The sequence below is a fragment of the Bos grunniens genome, chromosome 16, assembly GCF_055505025.1.
Source record: "Bos grunniens cultivar Pamir isolate PY7600 chromosome 16, Bosgru_T2T1.0, whole genome shotgun sequence".
Classification (NCBI taxonomy): domain Eukaryota; kingdom Metazoa; phylum Chordata; class Mammalia; order Artiodactyla; family Bovidae; genus Bos; species Bos grunniens.
In genome coordinates, this window is record NC_141180.1 from 3,850,815 (window position 1) to 3,877,330 (window position 26,516).

Sequence of the window (26,516 nt, forward strand, 5' to 3'; positions counted from 1 at the left end):
TCTAAAATACTCCCCCTGCTGGTCACTCCATGTGCAGGCTAACAAATCCTGTTAGTTCTTCGTGTTATTCATCTATTTCCTCCCACCACAAGGTGAGAACCATCAAGAGGAGGACTTGCCTACATACCCAGACCCTGGAATGGCACCTTTTTTTCCTGAATGAATCGGTGCAGCTGTTTCAAGAGCAGAAATAAATTGCTCATAGCCTCCCTCTCTGCTTCCCCTTTCTTTTTCTGTCTCCTCCACACCACCATCACGGTCACAAAGGCAACTCGGCATTTATGCAGCACACCACAGTGCTCAGAAAACACGTTTACCTTCATTTCATGACTAGGCTAGGGGTGGTGAACACAGCACGGTTACTACCCACATTTCTACTCGTAGAAACCTGGAAACTGAACCAGAGAAAAGTGAATAAATGGCCTGACCAAGGTCCTACAGCACAGCGGGCAGGTCAATCCAGAAATCCACCATCCTCTACAAACGTCCTTCTGTCCCACACTCACAACAAGGCAAGAAGAAAACCATGGCGGACACCATGGACAAAGGCGTGCAGCCAAGGAGGGAGCGGGCCAGAGGACACCCCCCCAGACGACCCCAAATGCCGAGCCAAGGACTTTTCATGACAGTCCTTAGGCCACAGAGAACAGGTGAAGATTTGCACGAAGTAAGATAATCAGATAATGTGTTTAAAGAAGGATTTTTCTCTGCTGGGAATATGGTAACCATAATGGATTAAAAAGGAATATTACAAACACAGAAGGATCCTTTCCTAGTCCAAAGAGGAAGTGCTTACAGTCTGAGGGGGACAGAAAAGAAAGTGGAGAGGCTGGGAGACGGTGTGTATGGTGGGGGCAGAAATAAAACTAAAGGCTTCTGAGATTTTTTTTTTCCCTCCAGTTTTGAAGATCTGGACATGATCTGAACATCCAGCAACATTATCTTTGATATGTAATTTTTAATCCCAAATTTAAAGAATTATTATTGCTCCATGTTGACGTACTTTTAAGTTAAAAACTTGGTTCTGAAAACTGGCTGGAAACATGACTGTCTATACAACCTTATCTGCTACAGAAAATGTGACAGAACCAGAGATTATACTGCAGGTTGACATGTTATGGAATTAAATGATACATATTAGAGATAGAAACTGGAGAGACAACTAAAAAATTCAAAGACTTGATAATCTCTTAAGGATTGTTAAATACAAAAAACTTTGTAAGTGTTCCTTATAATGATTAAGTCAAAATAAGTGAAAATAATTTGATTTTTGGAAAAAAAGACATTTTGGAATAAACAAAATATAAATGCATAATTATAAGATGTTTCTAGAAATCCTTGGTATTTCTGTCCTAAGGACTTAAATTCCTGGAAAAAAATCTCCTTTACAAAATTAAATGAAATTTAGCTTCAGAATAGAATTCATTCAAACTAAACTTACTGGAATTTTCTTTTATGAACATACAGATCTCTTTTATTTGTAGTTTCATAATATTTAGACCTGAACTGTGAGTAAATCATACCCTACAGATTTAATCCTCAGCAAAAGCAGAAAAAAAAAATCAACATAAAGTATAGAGTTTATCAAATTTTCTGTGAGCAAAATAAATTTATATAGGTGACCACATTTTCAAGTACTTTTTGGAACCAATTCTTAAAAGCAATCTTTTATTTTTAGTTTTTTAAACGGAAGTACAGTTGATTTATAACGGGTGTACAACATAGTGATTCAGTATTTTTATAGATTATACTCTACCTAAAGTTATTACAAAATAATGGCTAAATTTTCCTGTGCTGTATCATATATCCTTAGTATTTATTTTTAAAACAATCTTTCAAATTTGCTCTTAAAAACAAAAGTCAGTAACACAGGAGGACAATAATTTTTTAAAAGCAAAAATTAAGGTCAACTTGTCTAAGTCTGTGTCATAATTTCTATCCTTGTTATTTTATACATATTCTTTGTTAGCAAAGAGTTTTTCCTGATCCTTCTACATAAGATTTTTATTGGGTCCAAACACCTTGCTGGGCTAGAGTTCAAACTTTAATTCTTGATATTTAACATACTTTGCTTAGTGAACTTCAGTTTCAAACCATCAAAATTTCTACTTCACAGAAAAGACAGGCAGAAACACAAGATGTTTTCTTATGTTAAGAATACTTTTCTCAAAATAACATGGAAAACAAAAATACTTGGGAAAGAAATTATTTTCCTATTGATTCATTTGTCAAAGTAATCAGTCTCATTGCTACTTCCTCACTGGCTGTGCCTCAGGTGTGCCTCAGAGTGTTTTATGATGATGGGCATCCCCAATTCATGTGTGTGTGTGTGTGCAGATGCACACACATGTGAACTACATACAACTACATGACCCTAAGTTAATTGGTTTCGATAAAAACTGACATTAGCAATTCTTAATTCTTCTACTAAAATTTTGCTCCCTATAATGACATACTTTGGAATAATACGTCACCTAAACCTAGAGATGCATATGCATTTGTAAACCCATTGAGAACACCTGTAAGCAGCAGTGGCGGGCAAGCTAAAGGAGTACACTTCCAAAACCGTAAGGTCTGTGAAACCAAAACTGGTTTCACATAATAATGCTGGATCTTCAGGGTCAGGCAACTACAGCACGTGCAGAGTGACAGCCGCAAAACAGCATGTACAGTACACACGCGTGTGCAGGAACACACACACGTGTGTGCAGAGCGACAGCCAGCAGAGCGGCATGTACACAGTACACATGCCTGTGCAGGAGCTAAGGGCACATGCAGTTGTGCATGCGTGCGTGCGTGTGTGTGTGTAATGATGACCCAGCGTTTTTAAGTATAAGAGATTACTGACAGAGTGCTGTTAGGACATTCCGTTCAGGTGAGCGACAAAGTCAACGTGGGTTATCTTTCCTAAGGGCCATCCTGGACGCAGGAGAATCAAGTGACAGGTTCAAGGCCTCAAAGAGCCTCAGCGACAAAAGTCAGAAAGCTTTAAAAATGTCCAGTCACTTAATTTGGCTCGTTTTATTATTTTGTCATTTAGTGAAACTCATTCCTCATTAGACCATTTAATTTTTATTTCTCACTTAAAACCAGTAACTTAATTTTAAAAAATCAATTGTTTTCAATGAAATTATGACACCAAAGATGAGGTATCATTAAATTAAAGCCAAATTATTTTTATCTTAATTCTTATTTGATGGTTACCATTTTGTCTTATGTTACAAAGAAACTATGATTTGAAAACTTTTAGGAGAAACTCTATCATTCCCTTTAAGTTATTCAATCTAAAAATTATTTCTTCCCAGTAATTGCTATGTTAATGGAAAACCAGTTTACATCAAGGTAAAGTTGGACTAGCTACCTTCAGTTCTGTTTTAGGTACAAAGGACACTGGTATGTTATCCGCTCTAGAATCAGTAAATTACAAGTGTCTTCTACTTGTACTTTTACACTTTAGGGGAGTATTTCCTCCTGAGCCACAAATCATCTGTAGGTCCCCCCCACCCCCGAGTAATCACAACCATGAACGCTACTTGAATAAATTTGCAAACTACTCTAACATTTTTAAATGGTCAGGTGAGGTCTTTAAGATATGGTTTATTCTTCATACTGTCTTAATATTATCAAACATAAAATAAAAGGGAGGGTCCATGCCAACAGTTAAAACTAGATTTGTTCACTGGCATTTTCTTTTACTAAGTGACTGCCTGATGGTCAAAGAGAAGTGTCCAAGTGTCACATGAATGGACGCATTTTACCTGATAGGTTTCAGCTCAGGACCTGAGGATTTTTAAAATGTTGATTAGTATTTAGACAGTAAGAGCTGGCATATAATTCGTATGTCCCTTATATTTTAATCACGTGGGTGGGGTGGAGGGAAGCGGATAGATAACTGAAATTATATTGTGTCTCTTACCTAAAGAATGTGCAGCTGTGGTTTTGGAGCTGAAAAAACGGCCAAGCCCAAGGTCTCCAAGCTTGACCACCCCAGTGGCCGTAATGAACACATTAGCTGGTTTTATATCTGTGGATTAAAAGGCACTGGGTGAAAAATGATGTCAGTGGAAGTATATTCAAGGGATTGAAAATACTTCTCATTGTAGAACTTTAAATATCAGTTAAAAAGTCAGTTTGAATTCTGAACCAGTTATTTATTTTGAGTAATGTTCACATATCCTAGTATTTCTGAGTTCTCGGTCCTTTGATAGACAATCATCAATACAGGATGATAAGCACTATTAATTTTCATTTAAAATGCATTTTTTTCATTTTCAAATGAACTTCTGTGAAATTCAAAGCACAAAATAAATGCGTGCCCTTCTATCAGTTTTAAACATCCTACTAAACAGTAATTTATTGACATGTTTACATAAAATATAAAATCAAAACAGATGCAGATAATTACTTAGATGTTATTTTAATTGCTTATGTCAACTGTACTGAAATTTTTTACATCCCAAAATGAAGGGATCCATGCCTCAGTGATGTAACCTTCATACATTTGGTCTGACCATTTGACTGAGAATCATGAATATATTACGAGAGAATGCTGAACATTAAAAATCTAAGTAGCTATAAGGTATACTGTTCACTAAAAAGAAAAAAACAACTCTTACTTATGCATATTCAACTGCTTTCCTGCATCTATTTTTTTTTTTAACTTTTACCAACATAATCAGTAAAAAAAAAAAGTTAAATAGAAAAATAACTAATTCTCATTCTTATTTAAAACCAAGTACGGCTTTACTTAAAGGCTTATCATTCTAGTATTAGTAAGATTATAATTTGGAAATAAATCACCTAGGAAAGCATGATAACACAATGGCTGGAAGGAATTTATTCGTAAACTGCCCAGTGCCCTGTGACCTTTACAACAACATGAAAAGCTTCACAAGCCTGGACTCACCCCGGTGCATGACTCGTCGAGAATGCATGTGCTCCAACGCACTGCACAGCTGCACAAAGTATTTCCAAACGGTCCTTTCAGGAATTAGCCTCTTTTGTTTCTTAAAATGCTGTTTAAAAAATTAAAAAGAAGATTAAAAAAAAATTTCAAACTAGATTCTGACTTAAGTCAGAAAAACACCTATTCTCATCTATTAGAAGCTAAAAAACAAATGATTTTTCATAGTGAAATGATACCAGGATTTGTACCTGATATCCTACCTTAAATTTCTCCCGACTGTATCTAAAGTCAGCATAGGCCGTATCAGGCTACATCTCTGTGATGTCCACCTGTTTCAAAATTTTAACATCCATATAAGGTGATTTCTTATCAAAAAGAAGGATGTCAAATTTAAGAATAGCCAGAGTAAGAAAGTCTAGAGACCTGGAGGTAATTATGTTCATTACAAGACAGGGCTTCTCTTGACAGAAGGTAGTGAAGTAGAATTCCTTTTAAATACTGAACCACCCTTGGTGATTTGAAATATCACTTAATTTATTAAAAATTAAATAAATAAGAGGGAATTGCATGAAAACTTTCATGAATATTTCCACTGCATATTCCAAGTCAAACCTGCACTTTGCTTTGAACAAATAAAACTAAACATGGGAGCAAAACATGAGAGGAAGACCAGGGCAGCAAGCTGAGCGTGAGCAGCCTAGTCTGGAAAGACCGCACCATCATGCGTAGAGGGGCCGTAACGGAGTAACTGCAAAACCCAAGGGACATATGTGTGCCCATTTTTCTGCATTATACGTGCTGGAAGAATATACTAATAATATGCTAATTCAAGAACAAAGTCCTTAGTTTCATTTCATAGGATTTGTAAGGATTCTTTACATAAAAATTATTTTTCAAAACCAAAAATGCAACTGGTTTCTTAGCAAAATTTGTAAATGACCAACATGAAAAAGTATTGCATTTAAACAAATTTTCAGACAATTTTAACTTTTTAATGTTTACATAGACATCAACATTTAAACATGTGCTTTAATGCACTTTATCTGATGACGTGACATTTTAGAAAGTTCAACTGTTTTGATTTTTTTGGTAACTGAATATGGAGAAATGGTATTTCAGATGATCCCAACACAACACACTCTGTCAGTCCCTGCCCCTGTGAGCAGGTGAGGGCGGGTTGAAAGGAAAAACAAGACAGGGAAAGAGAGCTGCCAGCGTGCCTACCTCGCGCTCAGCACAGGATCAGGTCTACTGACTCACGTGCACTCAGCGCACCAAAGGAGAGCTCTTCAAGGAAAAGCAAATCACTTCAGGGTAATCTTTATCGTAACTCGTACTACAGAAACGAACTTATTAGCAACTTCAATGACTACTACCTCAGTAGCAAAAAAACAAAAAATAAGTAACAATCAGATGACCAGGTAAAAAGCAGATCAGGGTTATTACTAAAATGGTAAAAACCTCCCAGATCATGTTTCAGTGTTAAATCTTATTAACCGTAGCCTGCATCAGCATCAGTTTTCAGTCTATGAGGGCAACACTGCAAAATCAGTTTTAGACACATAATTTTCTTTCAGACTTGGAATGAGTCCAAATAAAGCCTGTCTATGTGCTCTCCCTGACGCTGGATTAGCATATCAGAAGACCGTTTGATGTCAACAGGAAGATGGGGAACAGGCTTCTTTTCATTCAAAAATAAATATACCATATCATGTAAGTATCAGACCATGAAAGAATAATTTTATGCTTCAATATAGATTCTGAAATCATCATAATTATAATTAACCTGACAGTTTACCTTTAAAGTTCTGTTATTAAAAAATAAATTGTATATTAAAAACAGGGCACAATGAGAAAACTGCCCTCAAAATGGAAGATGTGATCAGGCCAAGGACTGTTTCTTTCAACAAGTTAAAGATTTTAACAATGAACTGGCATCAATATAATGCTAGCTAGACAGAATGACTTGGCCAAATGTAAGTATCCAAACTAGTAAAATGTTTTTGAAGGGTAATTTTATGAATTTGATTCAATCAATCATAAAATAAAAGCAGTTTTAACATGTCATTGGTTATCTCCCAATATTTTTTCCATGTCTATTTAAACATACAGTTTTTCAACCAGCCTTGAGTAAAAAAAAAAAAAAATTTTTTTTTTTTCCCCTCCCCAGAAAAACCAATACCTATGATGAGAAGAGCCTGTCTGTTCTGATGGTGGCACTGTTGGCTATCTCTTAAGAGGATGAATAGAAAAAAGGCAATAAAAATTTGAATTCTGGTAAAATTTATATTAGCACTATAAAACAAGAACTCACATAATGCCAATATATTTTTAAAAAACAACCTTTTCTTTACTTATTCTAAAATATACATATCTTTTTAAAGTAATTATCTAGTCAAATAGCATTATTGTTCAAAAATCCTATCTTTCTCTGAAAAAAGACAATTCAGCTTCAGATTTGGGGGAAGTAAATGTAATACCAATACATAGGAATAAAAACGTACATTTATTTGTCATGTGGTATGTTTTTAATAAAGCTAAATCATTTTAAAGGGTTACTATTAACAAAGATTTCTATGAAAAAAATTTAAAAGATAAGTCACTTTTACTATGTTATAAAACAGAATTTTAACCTCTTATATCTGAAAATAAAATATCTAAAAAGTCATGAAAGACAGAAATGAGCACTCAGATATACCTGATCATTTGGACAGAATTTTTATTGTCTTTTTTTTATTTTTAAAGTGGGTTCATCTTTTTTTATGCAAAGCTTAAAATACTGTTTATTTTAAGAGCATATTTTCTACCTCCTTCAACATTCAAACAAACACTGAACAGTATTCATATCAGAAAAAGAAAACCAGATGTAACAAAAAGCTAACCAGTGTATTTGTAAACGCATATGCAAACATCAGATTATACTGTTCTCTCACTTATTTGTAACAAGATGACCAACATCTCACCTAGGTGGAATTCAGCATCCTTGGTAAAACACGCAGTGTCACTAAGGTGAGGCTAGCTGATGCAGCCTGCCTCCACGCAAAGGTGTTTTGGAAAATCGGCACAGCTTTTTTTTTTCACTGTCAAACATTCTCTTACAAACTAAAGGCCCCAAAACCAAATTATACAGGAGACACTGCTTATCAAGTACCAGTTTTGGGGAGGAATCACTCCTCAGTCTGGACACTCCCACTCCAAGCAGAACATACATTTCTTATTTCTACGTTCTGCAATTCCAGCATTCCTCCTTGGGAAATCTTGGGAAAAATTTTTATCACTATTACACAGTATAAACTCATCAACAGAGAAAGAACAGAAAATTATCTTGTTGGATCAAAAAAACAAGCTGATTTCTGTAGTGTATCAAAACATCTAACCCTACAGTTTGGTATGTTCATGTATAAAGAAGGACATTTCAGACAAAACACCGAGATCCGCAGGGTCTGCTTCGTGACTGTGCGGCCCGCACGGTCACACAGGCCCTGGCTGAGTGTACTGCTATTTCACCAGCTAGAGATTCCTGGTCACTTGTTCCACGGGGACGCGGGACGGTGTCAGCTGGTCCCAGGAAGCACATAACCAACACCCTTGGGAAACAACGTACTGCTGTAGTTAAAAAACAAAACCAAAGAACAACACACACAATCCTGGGAGGCAAGTTGTTCTTGAAGAGGATTAGGAGAAACGGTAATTAAATAGTAAGAAATAATGAAGCTATATGAGAACTGGCGTTGCAGGCACCAGCCGGTTTCCATCTCTTCCAAGTATCTAACACGAGGAAGTAGGGGATTTATGTTCAATATTAGGAACTACTTCCTGCTCGAGAGTGTCGTCAAACGTCTAATGTGCCACTCACATAATCCATATGCACCTTTCATAACAGACCTGATGATGAGGCTTGGCAGTAATGGTTGTGTGACCTTGAAGAAGCCACTTAACCTTGCTGGGGCTTGGTTTTCTCACTATATTAAACAGTTTTGGAAATGAACAGAGTTAAGTTGCTCCTGCTGCCTCTAAAATATCTCAGTTACGAATAAAACACAAAAAACAAATGCCTGATTGGCACATTTTCACACTGAAAAATAACAGATTTTAGTATGTCCGGTCCTTTAAATCTTCAGCTAATAACAACAAAGCAAAAATAACAATCATACGACCTCTGAGATCCCCAGAGGTCCAGTTAATCCTATGAATGGTCTTCACATGAGATGACAGGTCAGATTTTTATAATAAGGTAATTACAAGGTAATTAGATCAAACCTTTACCAACAGAAGCAATATTATGTTCCCAAACATCTCTGTAATTATATTGCATTTTTATAAGACTACATATTTCACAGTGCTTCTTTCAAAGATTTAAATGCAGAGACTAGATGATGGAAAAGGCAGGATGCTTCTGAAAGTATTAACTGGCAGTTCTAAGTGTGATTTCTATTATATATCAATCTTTCTAGGGAAACATTTTTCTTCCAAGGGCATAAGAAGGTCTCATGAAGTGCACATGTACTTGCCATTGGGTATAAACGGGTAAAATAGTTATGTAGACTTTTGGTATGTGATACTAATCTACAATGTGTGAACATTTTCTCCCTTGGCACTCTGAATAGAATTCAGGTATCCTAAGTTGCTTTAGAAGATGCTAGTAGAATGGGCCTGGCAGTCGGGGAGCACTAAAAAGCAAAACAAAACAAAACAAAAAAACAACACCTGCATCTAATTTTATCCTCTTTGATAAAATACTTCCCACCCAAGCTCTATTCTCTTTTTCCTTTCCTATAAATGTCAGAAAGCTAAGTGTACTCAGCTACTTCTAATTATAATTTAATAGACTATCAATGTAATCCATCCATTCCCCAAAGTCAAAATCATACAGGTTAACAATAGAAGTGGAAAACATATTTTATCTTATGGTAGAAAATGTGAAACATGTAAGATTTTTTTTTCCTGAGTAATTGAGCCTTGGGGGTAAAAAAAGAGAAAACCTTATTTACCAAACAAGAAAAATGAGCTCCTATAAAGTCACAATGTTCTTCCCCTAACCCCAAAAAGTTTCCTTCTAAATGTTGGTGTATCAGTATCAAGGAAGCTTGGAATAGTTCTTAAAAATCAATGAAAAAAGGTAGGAATATATCAGAATTACTAGGAGGAATCATACTGCATTGCTGCCGTGTGGATAACATGGAAGCTTCCAAGCGCCTAAAGCTGATGGGGAAATAAATATCTGAAAATGCTTAACACGTTGCCTCTATTGCATTAGAGGACTAGAGACGGACGGTGAGACGAAAAAGCGGCAAGTCCATCTTTAGGGTGACGTGGAAGGCTACAAAGGCAAACGAGAGCGCCTGTCTCTCTGATGACGTCTTTCTGGTTATATTAAACCAGACAACAGTGAAGAGAGAATACGGAAATATATTCTTAATGGACAAGGAAAACAGTGGAACAATAAGGAGCCAGTAAAAGTCTCTCAGTAGAAATATGAACGAAAGAAAATGAACCAGAAGTCTGAGCCCCTTCTCCCTTACTCGTCTTCACCTACCAGCACCGCTGTCTGTGTGCATAAAATTCACAAAGGCAACTTTCCACCAGCATTACCTTCAAGTAGGAGCAAAGAGTTCCCTTCTAATTTTTTCCTACGTAAACACAGTTCAAAACTTACACACAGTTCTAAAACTTACCCCCCTTTTCACTGTGCTTACATTATGGCACGTAATTTTCAATTTTAATACATTGAAAGTTCAATATTATTTCATCACCAAGTGTCTTAGGTTTCAAAGAAAACCCAAGGGCAATTTTATCAGCAATACTGCTTCTATGAAAATACTGCTGTAAAACATACCTACACATGCATACCACACAGACATAAGCCTTTCTGGTTACACACACACACAGGTGTACGTGCATGATGTGTAGGTACCTACGTATAGAATATTCAGTTCTGCATAGCTTTTTCCAGACAGCGCCACTAATTTGCAACCTTAAGACATCTGAATAATTTTGAAGACATAAGATAACATAAGATAGGTGGCAACCTTATGTAAGAGACCCTGCAGGAAACAGGCTGTGCTTGGGAGAACTAGCCATTCTCCCTGTGGTCTGGCTCGGGCGGCACACTTTATGCCAGATGCTGAAATGGACATGTCTGTACCCTCCAAGCCATAAATCACCATCAACAAAGATAGATGGCACTGCTGGGGAGACTTTACTGCTTTAAGGATCCAAAGGTCAAGAGTGTAGAAGACATTTCTAAGTGCTTTTCTTTCCAGTACAGCATTTAAATTTGGATAAGAACAGATAAGAATATGTCTGCAGATGTAAAACAAACAACCACACTAAGAAGGTGAACAAGATTTACAAGTTGTAACAATTAAAGATAATAATTATCTCCAAGATTTGTTGATGTTTTCAGTAATTTATCAAAGTCTGTGGTGTACCCACCTCTCCCCTTGAGTGTGAGCTGGGTTATGAGCGTGATGAACTGCCCCCTCCGTATTAGGTTATCTTATGTGACAGAAAGGATTCTGCAGATGTAATGACGGCTCTAATCAGCAGTTTTTGAGTTAATCATTGGGGAGATTATCCTGGGTGAACTTGATCTGATTGGGTAAGCTCTTCAAAGAACTCAGAGAAATTCAAAGCCAGAGACTCTCCTGCTGGCCATAAGGGAGCAAACTGCTAGCTGCAGAGATGGACAGGCGGCCTCGTGGATGGCTCCCAGCTGACACTCGAGGCGAACAGGGACATCAGTCACACAGCCACAAGGAACTGAATTCTCCCAACAATCCAGTCAACGAGGAGGAGAACCCTAAACCTCAGGTGAGATCGTGGCCCCAGCTGGCACCTCGATTTCAGTTTCTAGCGTCCTGGGCAGAGAACCCATAAACCAGGATGTGAACTCACTAACCCTCCAAATTGTGAGATAACATGTTTGTCTTTTAAGCGGCTAGTTTGTGATAATTAGCAATTAAAAACAAATAAAAAGTGCATTTCTACAGACAGCAAAAAAAAAAAAAATCAATACAAAAAATTAAGTTTATGTTTTATTTTATTTTTTTTTTAAGTTTATGTTTTATAAAGGAAAAGTCTTAACGCTCCTACCAAAGTTAAAGGAAATGCCACACAAGTGGTAACCATAGAAAATATAAAGTTGACGATTTAAGAATAAATCTGTATCTAAATATGTTATGACTAAGAAGAGAGGGCCTAACTCAGGAACAGGATGCGGGATCTCACTTTCTCCACCTGTATTCAGCACAGCCCTGGAAGAACCGGTCAGAGCAATCAGACAAGAAAACAAACACATAACATGCATCAGAACTGAGCAGGAAGAAGTAAAACTGTCTCTGTTTGAAGATGACATCATTTTATAGGTAAACAAAATTCTAAAGACTCTATCGAAAAAGCAGTTCTAATCAACAAATTCAGTGAAGTCACAGGATAAACAAATTAACATACAAAAAGCAGTAGTGTTTCTATACAGTGGTAGTGAATTATCTGAAAAAATTAAATGTATTCCATTTACAATAAGATATTTAGGAGTAAGCTTAAAACTAAGGAGGTAAACAGCCTCTACTCATAAAACTACAAGATGAAGAAACAAATCAAAGACACAAATAAATGGAAAAGAATCCCATGTTCATAAACAGAATAATTAATATTATCAAAATGTCAATACTACCAAAAGCCATCTATAGATTCAACAGAATCCACATTAAGATTCCAATGGAGTTTATCACAGAAGTAGACAAAACAATTCAAAAATTTATGTGGAGCCACAAAACACCCCCAAAGCCAAAGCAATACAGAGAAAGACGAGCAAAGTGGGAGGCATCACAATTCCTGACAGACCCACATTATGAACTTACAGAAATCAAAACAGGATGGTGCTGGCTTAAAACAAACACACAGACCAATGGAAAAGAACTGAGAGCCCATAAATAAGCCTAAGCATTTACAGGTAACTAATATTTGACAAGGGAGCCAAAAATACTCAATATAAAAATGACAGTCTCTTCAATAAACAGTGCTGGGAAAATTGGACATCCACATGTAAAAGAATAAAACTGAAACCTTAATTTTCACCACTCACAAAAATTAACTCTAAACAAATTAAAGACTTACATGTGAGACCTGAAACTGAAACTCCTAGAAGAAAACACAGAAGAGCTCCTTGACGATGATTTTTTCGATATGACAACCTAGAGCATAAGCAGCAAAATAACAAGCAAGTATGGTGACATCAAACTAAAGGGCTTCTGCACAGCAAAGAAACAATCAAAAAGCAAAAAGGCAACCTACAGAATGGGAAAACATATTTGCAAATGTATCTGATGAGGGGTTACTATCCAAAATATAGAAAGAACCCACACAACTCAATAGCAAAAAATAACCAAACTAAAAATAATAAGTCAGTTAATAAACAAGCAAAAGACCTGAGTAGACGTTTTTCCAAAGAAGATAAAACAATGGCCAGTAAGAACATGAAAAGATGCTCAACATCACTCGTCATTACAGAAACGCAAATCAAAATTGCAATGAGATACCATTTCATGCATGTTAAAATGGCCACCAAAAAAAGACAACAGGCAACAAACATGGTGAGAATGTGGGGAAGAGGCCCTTGTGCACAGTTGTTGGGCTGGCAAACTGGTGCGGCCACCATGGAAAACAGTATGGAGGATCCTTGAAAAGTTAAAAGTAAGACTACCATATGATCCAGCAGTTCCACTTCTGGGAACATATCCAAAGGAAACGAAAACACTATCGTGAAAAGATACCTGCGCCCCCACGTTTATTGCTGCATCATTTACAGCAGCCAAGACATGGTAACAACCTAAGTGCGCAGCACTGGAAAAGACCCTGAGGCTGGGAAAGATTGAAGGCAGGAGCAGAAGCGGACAACAGAGGATGAGGTGGTTGGATGGAATCACTGACTCAACAGACTTGAGTTTGAGCAAGCTCTGGGAGTTGGAGATGGACAGGGAAGCCTGGCGTGCTGCAGTCCATGGAGTTGCAAAGAGTCAGACACAAACGAGCAACTGAACTGAACTGATTGGCCAATAAAGCAGTTGCCGTATGTATACAATGGAGTATTATAAAGTCATAAAAAACGAGGATATCCTGTCATGTGCAAAATCACAGACAAACCCTGAAGGCACTGTGCTAAGTGAAATAAGTCAGACAGAGAAAGATAAATACTGCATGATGTCACTTACACATGAAACAAGATCAGATTTGTGGTCGCCTGAGGCAAGGGGTTAAGTGACAGGGGGAACTGGATGAAGGGGGTCAGGAGGTACAAACTTCCAGCTCTAAGGTAAGTATGTACCAGGGGTGCGATGCACAGCATGATGCTCCAGACAACACTGCTGTCTGATACAGCAGAGCTGTTGGGAGAGTAAAGCCTAAGGGTTCTCATCAAAAGAAAAAAAAAAGTTTTCCTTTTTTGCTAGGAACTAGGACGCTAGGTGTTCTATTAGATGAGCTGCTAGTAAGGAGATCCAAGAAAAGTGTTTCCTTCAGAAAAGTTGTTAGTTTGCACCAAGAATTGACTGCACTACAGATTCAGCACCCAAAGTGATTTCCTTGGTGGCTCTGAGGGTGAACATTCTAGCTTTCCCAGGGTGAGCACACTGTATGTCCCAATAGACCCCAACTGATAGATTCCCACCCAGCATGCTGCTGCTGCTGCTAAGTCGCTTCAGTCCTGTCCGACTCTGTGCGACCCCATAGACGGCAGCCCACCAGGCTCCCCCATCTCTGGAACTCTCCAGGCAAGAACACTGGAGTGGGTTGCCATCTCCTTCTCCAGTGCGTGAAAGTGAAAAGTGAAAGTGAAGTCTCTCAGTCGTGTCCGACTCTTAGCAACCCCCAGGACTGCAGCCCACCAGGCTCCTCCGTCCATGGGATTTTCCAGGCAAGAGTACTGGAGTGGGGTGCCATTGCCTGCTCCGCCCACCCAGCATATTACCCTGCAATGTCCCAGACTGAAAATACACAATCTGGACAAACTAAACCTTTTCAAGAAAGAAGCTGTATGAATTGGTTGTTTTCTGGGGGTGAGTGGCACAACTGTACAACTCATTATGAGCCTAGGTGTTCTATTAGATGAGTTCCTAGTAAGGGGATCAAGTATTTTCCTGCAGAGGTCACTTGTTTCCCAAGAACTGACTCTAGTAAAGAGAGAATCAGCACCCACAGTGTTTTCTTGGGTGAATTTGAGAGTGAAACACTTCGGCATTTAGAGGGTGAGAATACTGTTTTGGCCAGCGGACCCAAATTAGCACGTTCACACCCAGCATTGTCTAGCACTGAATACACACTTGAGAAAAACTGAACCTTTCCATAAAGGAAGTTGTGTGAACTGGTGGTTCTCTGGGTGGTGAGTGGCATACCCATACAATGCATTATCAACCTAGGGACTTTATTAGACGAGCTCAGAGTAAGAGACTCAAGCACAGTGTTTCCTTCAGAAAAGTGACTTGCTTGCGCCAAGAACTGACCAGCAAATAGAGAATCAGCACCCAAAGTGTTTTCTTAGGAGGGTTTGAGAGTGAAACATTCTAGCTCTTCCTGGGTGAGAAGTGTTTTTGCAGGCAGATACAACTGGCTGGTTCACACCCAGCATATCTCCCTGCAGTGTCCCAGCACTGAAAATGCACTCGGGCTAACTGAACCTTCCAAAAAAGGCAGCTATGTGAACTGGGCGTTCTGTGTGTTGTGAGAGGCATACCCACACAGCACATTATGAACCTGGGTGTTCTATTAGATAAGCAGCTGGGAAGGAGATCCAAGCAGTGTTTCCTTCAGAAAAGTCACTTGCTTGCACCACGAACTGACTGTAATGAAGAGAAAACCAGCACCCAAAGTGTTTTCTCAGGTGGGTTTGAGAGTGAAACATTCTAGCTTTTCAGTGTACCTCGATGAGATGGTGGATGTTCACTAAACTTACTGCAATATTCATGTCACAGTATCATACAGGTAAGTCAAACCATTATGCTGCACACCTTAAACCTACACAGTCACGTATTTCAATTACAGCTCAACAAAATTGGGTGGGGGGAAGAGATAACCTTAAGTAATTATCTTAAATTGTGCCAAACTCTTGGCACAGAACAGAGTTCAATTTAAATTATCTGTATTGCGTGTGTCACTAAAAAACATCTGTAACAATAATATTCACTTTCCTCTTAGCCAGTGAGGTGCAGTATGACAATTTTTTGGCAGATTAAAAAACTTCTGAGTTTCCCTTCAAGGGATTTATTATACTGGGTTATATTTTGTTTTACTGATATTTTAGTAAAATATAGCTTTAAAAAATACGTGAACTATATAAACTTATATTCTCTTCTGACTCAATCTTTCTAAAAAGCACTTATAAATATAGGAACTTATAAATAGTTCAAATAATATATTTTGGAAAAATGGACTACAAAAATTTTAAATACATTTTAAGACTATTTCTACTGACAAAGTGAAATGAACAAAGCTCGTGTTTATATAGTTCTGAGATTAGTCTCTCATCTCCTCTATACTAAGTCTCCATCACCAAATATGTTTCTAAGCAACAGAAAAGTGAAATATATAGTATTAATAAGGCATACTACAAAGTGGAACATGTACTGGTTAAATTTAGGATACAGTAAAGAAAATGTACAGCATATATATCACAACTGGATAAACTGTAACCCAATCGCCACTCTGTAAGAATCTTTTCCTTTAAAATTCTGATTACTGATGATAAAGAAATACATGATGAAAAATTTTGGATTTCCTTTCATCTTACAACTCATCTGGGAAGTATTTCATCTGACCACAGCCTCAGGTACTCCTCTGTCACTAATTAGAGAAATACTGAATATTTCAGCTGTAAATTGCTTAATTATATTTGTCAGCCTGCTCTAAACCAATTAATTATTTACTTGTAAAAATCTTTGATGCAATGCTATCCAGAGGTTCCTTCCTGGAACACAGACCAGGAGCGATCTTTCCACTTCCACCCCAATTAAGCGGGAGCGTTGAGACAGTGGGGTACTGTGATGCACAGCGATTTACGTATCACGTACCATCAAGAAATGAACACGCTCCTCGGATCGGATCTATTGCTATCCTTTGCAAAGCTCAAGTCACTGCCACACTCCTTCATAAACGAAGTCCCTATCATTTTTTATTTTTTGGTAATGTAGTCTTATATAAAGAATGGCATAGAGCACAAATTAGAAGATTGAGGAAACAACATTAGCATTTCTTAGGGCCAAAAAGCCCCTTCCTGTATCAGAACGCTGTCTCCTCCCCTGCCACATTCCACTTGGATGTGAGCAAGTCCTCGTGGGACTGAAGTGTGAAACGGCAGGAGCCACCAGCCACGTTTCCCGACGGGCCCCTGGAACAGAGGGGCGGACAGAGGAGAGGGCTTCGGGTCTCACACACACCGTCCCCAGACATTTCCTGAGTTGCTGCCATCAGCCAGGCGCTCCCTAGAAAATGAAAGCAGCCCAGGGAGCAAAGCAGGCAGTCCCCACACTCAACAAGGTCACACGGGAAATCCAGACAGGAAAACCGCCCCACAAGCAAGTGCACGACGGTGCAAGGAGTCCTGAGACACCATCCCTGGTCCTGGTCTAAGAGACCATTCCTGAGGAAGTGGTGAATGGGCGGGGAGCGGCAGGACTGACGGACACACGCCTAGCCCGGGGACAGAGCGCCCGGGGCGGGGGGCGGGGCCGAGCGCAGTAGGTGTCCGCGGAGCCCCGACTCTGCGGAGGCCACAGGCCGCCTTCCCCAGGGTCTCTTCTGGACCCCGCGGCTCCCGGGCTCACCGGGGGCGCCAGGGCGGTCTGGGGCAGAGGCCTTTCTTCTCTGTTTCTCTTCACCTCTCTTAGAGACTGACGGAGAAGCGGATGTCGCGTTCCAGGGGACAGGTGCCGGTCCTTCCCTCGGGGAGAGGGTGGACATGGAGCTGATGGAGAAAGCGGAGCAGCATTCGGAAGGAGGGAAACAACTCTGAGCGCGGGCCAGCTCCAGAGGGTCTCCCTGGGGGGCACCGCAGTCTGCGCGGACGCGGGGGCTCCGATGCGCTCAGGGTGCAGACAGAGCTCCACGCTCCAGACAAGAACCGGATTCCCGGGAGCCTAGGGAGTCAGTGATGCACAGGAACGAGCAAGGCCAGCCCAGAAAGGAGGGGAAAGCAAACCGCGAAAGCCCTGGACTGAAGCTCTGAAAGCTCAGCCAGAAAAGACCGGGAGGAAGAGAAGGACACAGTCAAGAAGAATCAGGAGTGTCCAGAGAGGCGGGGAGAAAACTGAGGCGCTGGGGGACTCTGGGCAGTGGGGCCGGGAGGAAGGATGGGGCCAGGGCTCAGGCAGAGGAGCACAGCCCATACCTGCGGGCCCCGGGGGTGTCTGAGACCGGGTCGGCAGGGAGCGGCCAACGGTGGGGAGACACAGGACGTGGGCGGCTGGAAGCAGAAGCCTGGTGGCAGCAGGAACGCCAGGACTGAAGGCGCAGGGCCGCCCTTGTCACGTGTCCGGACAGCAGCGCCCTCTCTGAACCCGACCTCGTCCTCCTCGCGGTGCTGACTGACGTTGGACATCCTGCACATCAGCTCGCCTGTCCTTCTGTCTTCCCGCTAGAGACAGGGTTCTCAGATGCATCAGTGAATGCGTGAAGAGGGACATGTGTGCATGTGGACATGAGTGTGCTCAATGCCAGCACAGGAAGATGCACTCAGGTCCGAGAATACACGATTGAGGTTTCTGATACCCGTGGCAGAGACAGGACAAAGAACCCACGTGGGGGGACACACAGGAGCGCCTCCTGCCCAGCAGGGAAAGCGGCAACAGGGCCACGGTGGTCCGGCAGTGAGGCCTTGAGAAGGGCAAGGCATCCCTGACTGAGGATGCCCATTCCCTGTGAAGAGGAGGCGGGCTGTCATCTGTGAAGAGTGATGAAAAGAGAGGGGAGAGGCGATACCCAGAGCATTTAAACAGAGTAACGCACATTCCAGTAATACCTATCGAATAGCTGTCACACATTCAGACAGCACAGGTAACTACAAGTATGTGCATATACTCGTACATGCTGCTGCTGCTAAGTTGCTTCAGTCGTGTCCAACTCTGTGCAACCCCATAGACGGCAGCCTACCAGGCTCCCCCATCCCTGGGATTCTCCAGGCAAGAACACTGGAGTGGGTTGCCATTTCCTCCTCCAACGCATGAGAGTGAAAAGTGAAAGTGAAGTCGCTCAGTCGTGTCTGACTCTTAGCGACCCCATGGACTGCAGCCCACCAGGCTCCTCCGTCCATGGGATTTTCTAGGCAAGAGTACTGGAGTGGGGTGCCATACTTGTACATATACCTACAAAAACAAATACATGTATACACCATTGTTCCTCAGTCTCTAAGTCGTGTGCACTCTTTGTGACCCCACGGACTGTGGCACACCAGGCTCTTCCGTCCTCCACTATCTCCCACAGTTTCCTCAAATTCATGTCCACTGAGTCAGTGATGCTATCAAATCATCTCATCTTCTGCCACCCATGTCTCCTCCTGCCCTCAATCCTTCCCAGCATCAGGGTCTTTTCCAATGAGTCAGTTCTTCGCATCAGGTGGCCAAAGTATTGGAGCTTCAGCATCAGTCCTTCCATTGAATATCAGGGTTGATTTCCTTCAGGACTGACTGGTTTGATCTCCTAGCAGTCCAAAGGACTCTCAAGAGTCTCCTCCAACGGCACAGTTACATATACATATGTATACAATTAAGCCCTTATAAGGACACAGTAAGGCAGATAATTATTAACCCAATTTCACAGATAAGGAGACTGGAGCTCACTAAGACTAAGCACCTACATCACAGTCATGTAACACCAGTGCTTCAAGTTCTCCTCTCGCCGTCAGAAGCTCCCTGTCTAGATTAGGCTCTCTGTTGTAAACTACCACTCTAATTTATCCTACAACCTTATAAAACTTACAACTTTGGTTGTACAGTTCTCTGAGCATCAGACAAATGCCTCTCTCTCCTAGACAATGAATTCCAAGAAGGCATATAACAGGAATACAGCACACAGTCAATGTCCGGTAAATACAGAATTAAAGAGCATATTTTTAAAGGTTACAAATTGGTATAACTATTTGAGAAAACAATTTGGCAGTATTTGTTATGATTTAAAATACATATGTTATTACTCAGCTATTTTATAGAAGCATCTGTAATTGTCTGTTAAATTGTGTATGAGACTGTTGTATTAAAATACACAAGGTTTTGTAGTAGAGCTTTCCTTGAACAAATTAAACAATGGAAATAGTCCAACTGTTTATCAATGAAGCAATAATAAAATGCACTGTGATATGTTTCTGAAAAAGAATACATGTATCAGTATATATTTTTCTATATATACTGTCAGATATCAAAAAAGCAAGAGAGTTCCAGAAAAACATCTACTTCTGCTTCATTGACTATGCCAAAGCCTTTGACTGTGTGGATCACAACAAACTGTGGAAAATTCTGAAAGAGATAGGAATACTAGACCACCTGACCTGCCTTCTGAGAAATCTGTATACAGGTCAAGAAGCAACAGTTAGAGCTGGACATGGAACAACAGACTGGTTCCAAATCAGGAAAGGAGTACGTCAAGGCTGTATATTGTCACCCTGCTTATTTAACTTATATGCAGAGTACATCATGCGAAATGCTGGGCTGGATGAAGCACAAGCTGAAATCAAGATTGCTGGGAGAAATGTCAATAACTTCAGATATGCAGATGACACCACCCTTATGGCAGAAAGCGAAGAACAACTAAAGAGTCTCTTGATGAAAGTGAAAGAGGAGAGAGAAAAAGTTGCCTTAAAGCTCATCATTCAAAAAACTAAGATCATGGCATCCGGTCCCATCACTTCATGGCAAATAGATGGGGAAACAGTGGAAACAGTGAGAGACTTTATTTTTTGGGGGGCTCCAAAATCACTGCAGATGGTGACTACAGCCATGAAATTAAAAATGCTTGCTCCTTGGAAGAAAAGTTATGACCAACCTAGACAGCATATTAAAAGCAGAGACATTACTTTGCCAACAAAGGCTGTCTAGTCAAAGCTATGATTTTTCCAGTAGTCATGTATGGATATGAGAGTTGGACTATAAAGAAAGCTAAGCGCTGAAGAATTGATGCTTTTGAACCGTGGTGTTGGAGAAGACTCTTGAGAGTCCCTTGGACTGCAAAGAGATCCAACTAGCCCATCCTAAAAGAAATCAGTCCTAAATGTTCATTGGAAGGACTGATGTTGAAGCGGAAACTCCAATACTTTGGCCATCTGATGCAAAGAACGACTCATTGGAAAAGATCCTGGTCCTGGGAAAGATTGAAGGGAGAAGGAAAAGGGGAAGACAGAGGATGAGTTGGTTGGATGGCATCACCGACTCGATGGACATAAGTTTGAGCAAGCTTCAGGAGTTGGTGATGGATAGGGAAGCCTGGTGCGCTGCAGTCCATGGGGTCGCAGAGAGTCAGACACGACTGAGCAACGGAACTGAACTGTAAAGACAGATTATAAAGTTGGAAAGGCTTTATGCACGTAAAAGTCAGTGCTTAATCTGGGAGATAAGAACATAGGGAGGAAAGTTAAGGATATTCACCACTTGAGAAAACTAATGAGAGACATTATATATTAAAAAAAATAATAAGTAAACTCTAGGCTTACTAAGCGGAGAAGGCAGTGGCACCCCACTCCAGTACTCTTGCCTGGAAAATCCCATGGATGGAGGAGCCTGGTAGGCTGTAGTCCATGGGGTCGCTGAGTCAGACACAACTGAGCAACTGCACTTTTACGCATTGGAGAAGGAAATGGCAACCCACTCGTGTTCTTGCCTGGAGAATCCCAGGGACGGGGGAGCCTGGTGGGCTGCCGTCTATGGGATCACACGGAATCGGACACGACTGAAGTGACTTAGCAGCAGCAGCAGGCTTACTAAGTCAAATGAAAAGAAAAGTCACAACTCGGTGTTCAACTGAAATGCAGCAATCCACAATCAGAGTGGTTTTATTTGCTGAAGGACCTGGGGAGATTCCACAAGAAAAGCAGATTCTCCCAAGTGAATAAATTACTCCTTCCCAATACAACTAGGCATTTGATCAGGTCTGAAATATCATCTTGCAAAAGACTCCCAGGACTATAATCAGGATGTGAAGACATTCCACTCATGTGAAACTGCACAGTCAAACTTTCCGTTCTGCACACTGCGCAAGCTTTCTGTTATAGTCACTGTGCTGAGAGTACCATCAGCTCTACAGATTTGATAATCCGACTTTCAGCCTTGAGAAGCGCTCCAAGGACCTGGAAAACCAGAACCAGAGTGTCGTCTATCTTGAGAGGCGAACTGGTGGCCGCTCTGATGAAGGACAAGACCAGGACAGGCTGACAGAAGAGCCCGTGGGGGCCCTCAGGGACGACGCTGCTAACCCTCTGAAGAACCGCTTCCGTCTTCCACCAAAGCACGCTGAGTGGCTCTGCAAGCGTCTCACTAGGAATCAGTTGATGCTTTCTAAAAAGGTTTTTTTTTAAGTTTTTTTTTTTTCTTTTAAAAAAGTTTCCCGTATCATCTTCTACACGATGGATGCACAGGATGGAAGCTTTAAGGGTACAGCTGTCAATTCTATAAATGGTTAACTTACTACTCATTACCAAACAGAATTCTGTTCTCAATCTGTCTTACTAGATCCACTGAGTCAGTTGCTTAAAACTTTCCTTGGTAATGTCAACTTATGACAAATTTGTTTAAACACGGAGCTGAGTTCATCACCACAAAAAATGTAAGTTCACACTGACAAATTTTTCCTTCTTCACCTGGCCAGAGAAACCTGAGTCTGCTGACAACAGAGGTTAACAGGGCTTCTGTAAGGTGCTCTGGTCTAGAGTTGCTTTTCTCCAGTGGTCGCAGGACAGGAGTATTCTCCCAAGGTAAATGCTATAGGCGCAGGCACGCCTTGGCCCCAGGCCAGGCACGGCAGCCTTTAAGTGTGAAAGAAGAAAAGCAGACTAAACAAGAAAGCAAACTCTAACATCAAACCCCTCAGTCATCAAGCACTCAGTCTAGGGTGAGACTCTACAACTGAAATGGTCTCTTTTATCTGCTTCAGCAGGCATTTGCCCAATAGGGACTTGCCCACTTTCCCTCCCTGTAAGTAATTAAATAACTCTTACTCCTAAAGGGTCAAGCAAAGAATTCTGCCCTCCGTTCCGGTTGATCTGGTTCATGCCTGTGGACCTGTTATCTCTGGACTCCTGTTGATCCAGTTTCTTATCTTCAGCGTGGGTCTCTGTCTGAGTCCTGGGGGCCTGCGACACCCCACGTCCACACAGGGCCCTCCCTGTGGTCCCTGTCCTCTGGGAGGGATCATTTACAGCTGCTTTTATATGTCTCATCTTGATAGACTGCTGTTTTTCTAAGATTTTTCTTTTGTGTATTTGCATTTCTTTCTTTGTTAATTAAATTGCAAAGACACATTTTTGTTGGTGGTTAGCTCTCTGTGGCAGTGGTGGGAAGTCCCTAAAACAGAAAGCTGACGAGCAGTGAGTCATCCTACCATGGGACAGTCAGCTTGATAGTGTTCTGTGATAATGAGAACACTACTTTCCTTTTATGTAGACTTTTTATATTTAGAAATTGTAAAACTCTCTCCATCTTACAGATGAGGAAACTGGGCCTAAAAGAAGTTTACTGATAGGACAGTGTTTAAGTGGCTGATGCTAAATTCACACTGGGAAGCAGGGTCGCTGCTAGCAAATCCACAAACACCTTGATCAGAACATCTGCAGAGGCTTGGAATGGAATGCAAACTGCGTATGCATCAGCATTTTCCAGGTAGAGACGGTCAAAGGTTTTCATCTGATTTTTTCAAAGGAGTTTTGTGATACAAAAATTCTTAAGGGCCTCTCAAGGAAAACACATGGATTTTTGCATCAGACAAACCTAATTTCAGAGTTCTTCTATTTACTAGTAATGATACTTCTCTTCTCTAGGTGTCAAAATTACCTCCCGAAACCACTGTAAAGAGTAAACAGATAATGCATGCAAAGCACCTAACACTGTTTCTAAAACCCCCTTACGAGAACGCCACGTGGCAGACTACCGGTTGTGCTCAAGTATCTGCTGAGAGACTGGATATACAGACAGACAACGGGCAGAGCACATGTAAAAACAGACCTTCGAACCACAATCCGCAGCAACCTGGTCAGGAAGCCAACCCTTCCACTCTAGCAAGCAGCCCGAGAAGCCAGCCTGCTCCGTTCGACTTGCAGGAGGTCACCCTGCTCTCTCTCGTGACAATCCAGGAAGCTAAACAATAACTCCTGTTAACAATTAGCCCCAGACGGCCAGGACTCAGTAACTGACAGCTTCCCCACTTTCTGTCCCTGCCTCCAACTTGGGACCAACCAGAGGAAGCCAAATACACACGTGAGCCAGTCACCAAAGATGCCCGACTGCAGTGGGCTCAGTGGCGGCTTCAGCATGCCACGGCCACCCATCGGGGCACACCCGAGCTCCACTGCTTGTCCACTGTGAGGAATTCTCCCCCTCCCCTTGCCCAGGAACCTTGCCACATGCTGGTGAGGGAGGGGGTCCTCTGCTGGAGCAGGCTCAGAGCTCACAGCACTGGCTTTCTCATTCCGCTGGTCTTGGCTCATTTCTGCACTGTTTGGCTCCGCTTGCGGAGTAAGAGGAGGTTAGCTCGCACAGGGACGGCCAAATGAAGAGCACGCAGGCCAGCCTCCCCACACCTGCACATGTTCCTAAGACGCCACTCCGGCCGACGGCGTGAAGCGGAAGACACGGGGTGGCAGCGGGCATCCAGTGACGTGCCCACAAACACAGCCACCAAGTGCCTGTCTCCCCTCACGTCTCAGGCCTGAGAACCTGAAGTCACAGCTGCCACGTCAGTCCCGGGATTTTATACAACGGAGAAATACACGTAACAACACATAACACAGCAATGGCCCTCTGACATCGTGTTCCTATGGGAGGCACTCTTCGGAGTTCTGCTGTGAGTGTATATGTGCATACATACATACATATAAATATATGTGTGTGTGTGTGTGTGTATAAATTAACTGATCATTTAAAATGACCCCATGAAGTCGGTTCTAGCGTCAGTCTGTTTTGGGGGAAAGGTGGCACATAGAAGACGTTAAGTTAGGCCAAGGCCAAGGATAACCAGTTCTTAGGCTACTGTCATTAGGCAGTTTCTGTAACTTGTCAGTGAAATTCAACCCAGGGGCTCAAACAGTAAAGAATCCACCTGCAATGCAGGAAACCCAGGTTCAACCCCTGGGTCGGGAAGATACCCTGGAGAAGGAAATGGCAACCCACTCCAGTATCTTTGCCAGGAGCATTCCATGGACAGAGGAGCCTGGCGGGCTGTAGCCCACAGGGTCGCAAGAGTCAGGCACGACTGAGCGACCAACACTTACACTTCCAGAAAAGAAAGTTAAATGACTTCTAAGGCGTCAAATCAGGGTGTGACACCCAAGACTGCGCGCGAGGCCCGTTCTCCTCTCGGCGCGTCCCTCCCACGAGCAGGGGCGGCCCGGCCAGGCTGCTCCACAGGCCCTGCCAGCCCCTCGGCCTGACGCCCAGACATGTGGGACGGAGGGTGACCAGCGTGGAGAAGCCGAGCTGCAGAGCTGTACCTTCAGCTGATACACAACACACCCTCGGTCTATTTCCAAGTTGGGTCTGGAGTGTTCATGCATCCAAGGGGACCACTTCCCCAGGTACCTAGCTTCATAATCACAACCACCACCATGGCCTACCGTTGATTACATGGCTACCAAATGTCAAGCATCGTGGTGAGGTCTTTAAAGCATCTGATGTGCCTGTACATGCAACATACAACTCTCAAAAAAAAGTAAATCTTTAGTTTTTTTTTTAAAAAAACAAACAAAAAACCTTACCTTTATCATTCTGGATAGATCACCAGCATCGGCTAATTCCAAAACTATGTTCAGTTCATTATCTTCAATGAATGATGCATAATATTTAATTACATTTGGATGGTTGAGTTGCTGAGGAAAAAAAGGCATCAAAAAGTCTTCTTACTGTAAATTCCCGAGTCACTTACAGTTTTGTAACAAGAATAAAATTAGTGACTGCATTTCATTTTTAAGTTACAGAAATTGTAACATGACTGTATTCTTCTTTCATCTAGTAAATTTTGAAATAAGTTTTATAATCATTTAAACTATACAACAATTATTTTTTAGTAATATTCTTAGAAATCATAGAGTACATTATACACCTAAAATTTTTAAAAGTACCGCTATGCCCAACAAATATATAAACTGTGCATATAAATGAATGACCAAATTAAATAGCCAATTGTTAAAAACTATATCCTTCTAAATGGTAACTATCACTTAGAGGCACTCAATGGTAAGTGCACTTTCCCTTTTTACTATTTTGAAGGCTGATCCTAGTATAACTTCAGCCAGTGATAAAACTCTGACATCTACTATATCTAAATACTGCCTTTATATCAAATACTACGAATACTCTGAACCTATCTGTGGGGCTGATTATTAAATTATCTTAAAAAAAAAATCACCTTGTAGAAATATACGCATTAG

The 26,516-nt window shown here is 41.2% G+C and overlaps 1 protein-coding gene across 14 annotated transcripts in view; it reads right to left on the minus strand.

The window, feature by feature from the left end:
- Positions 1–26,516, minus strand: part of NEK7 (NIMA related kinase 7) — a 166,864-nt gene that overhangs the window by 60,602 nt on the left and 79,746 nt on the right. For all 14 annotated transcript variants that reach the window (XR_015142581.1, XM_086342204.1, XM_086342205.1 and 11 more), the window contains 3 exons: positions 25,845–25,955; positions 4,907–5,015; positions 3,917–4,024 (listed from right to left, as the gene is read on the minus strand). Coding sequence is in view for 13 of the 14 variants with exons in the window: in XM_086342204.1 (XP_086198330.1) it covers positions 3,917–4,024; positions 4,907–5,015; positions 25,845–25,955 (328 nt within the window). In the remaining variant the exon portion in view is untranslated. The remainder of the gene's footprint in view (positions 1–3,916; positions 4,025–4,906; positions 5,016–25,844; positions 25,956–26,516) is intronic.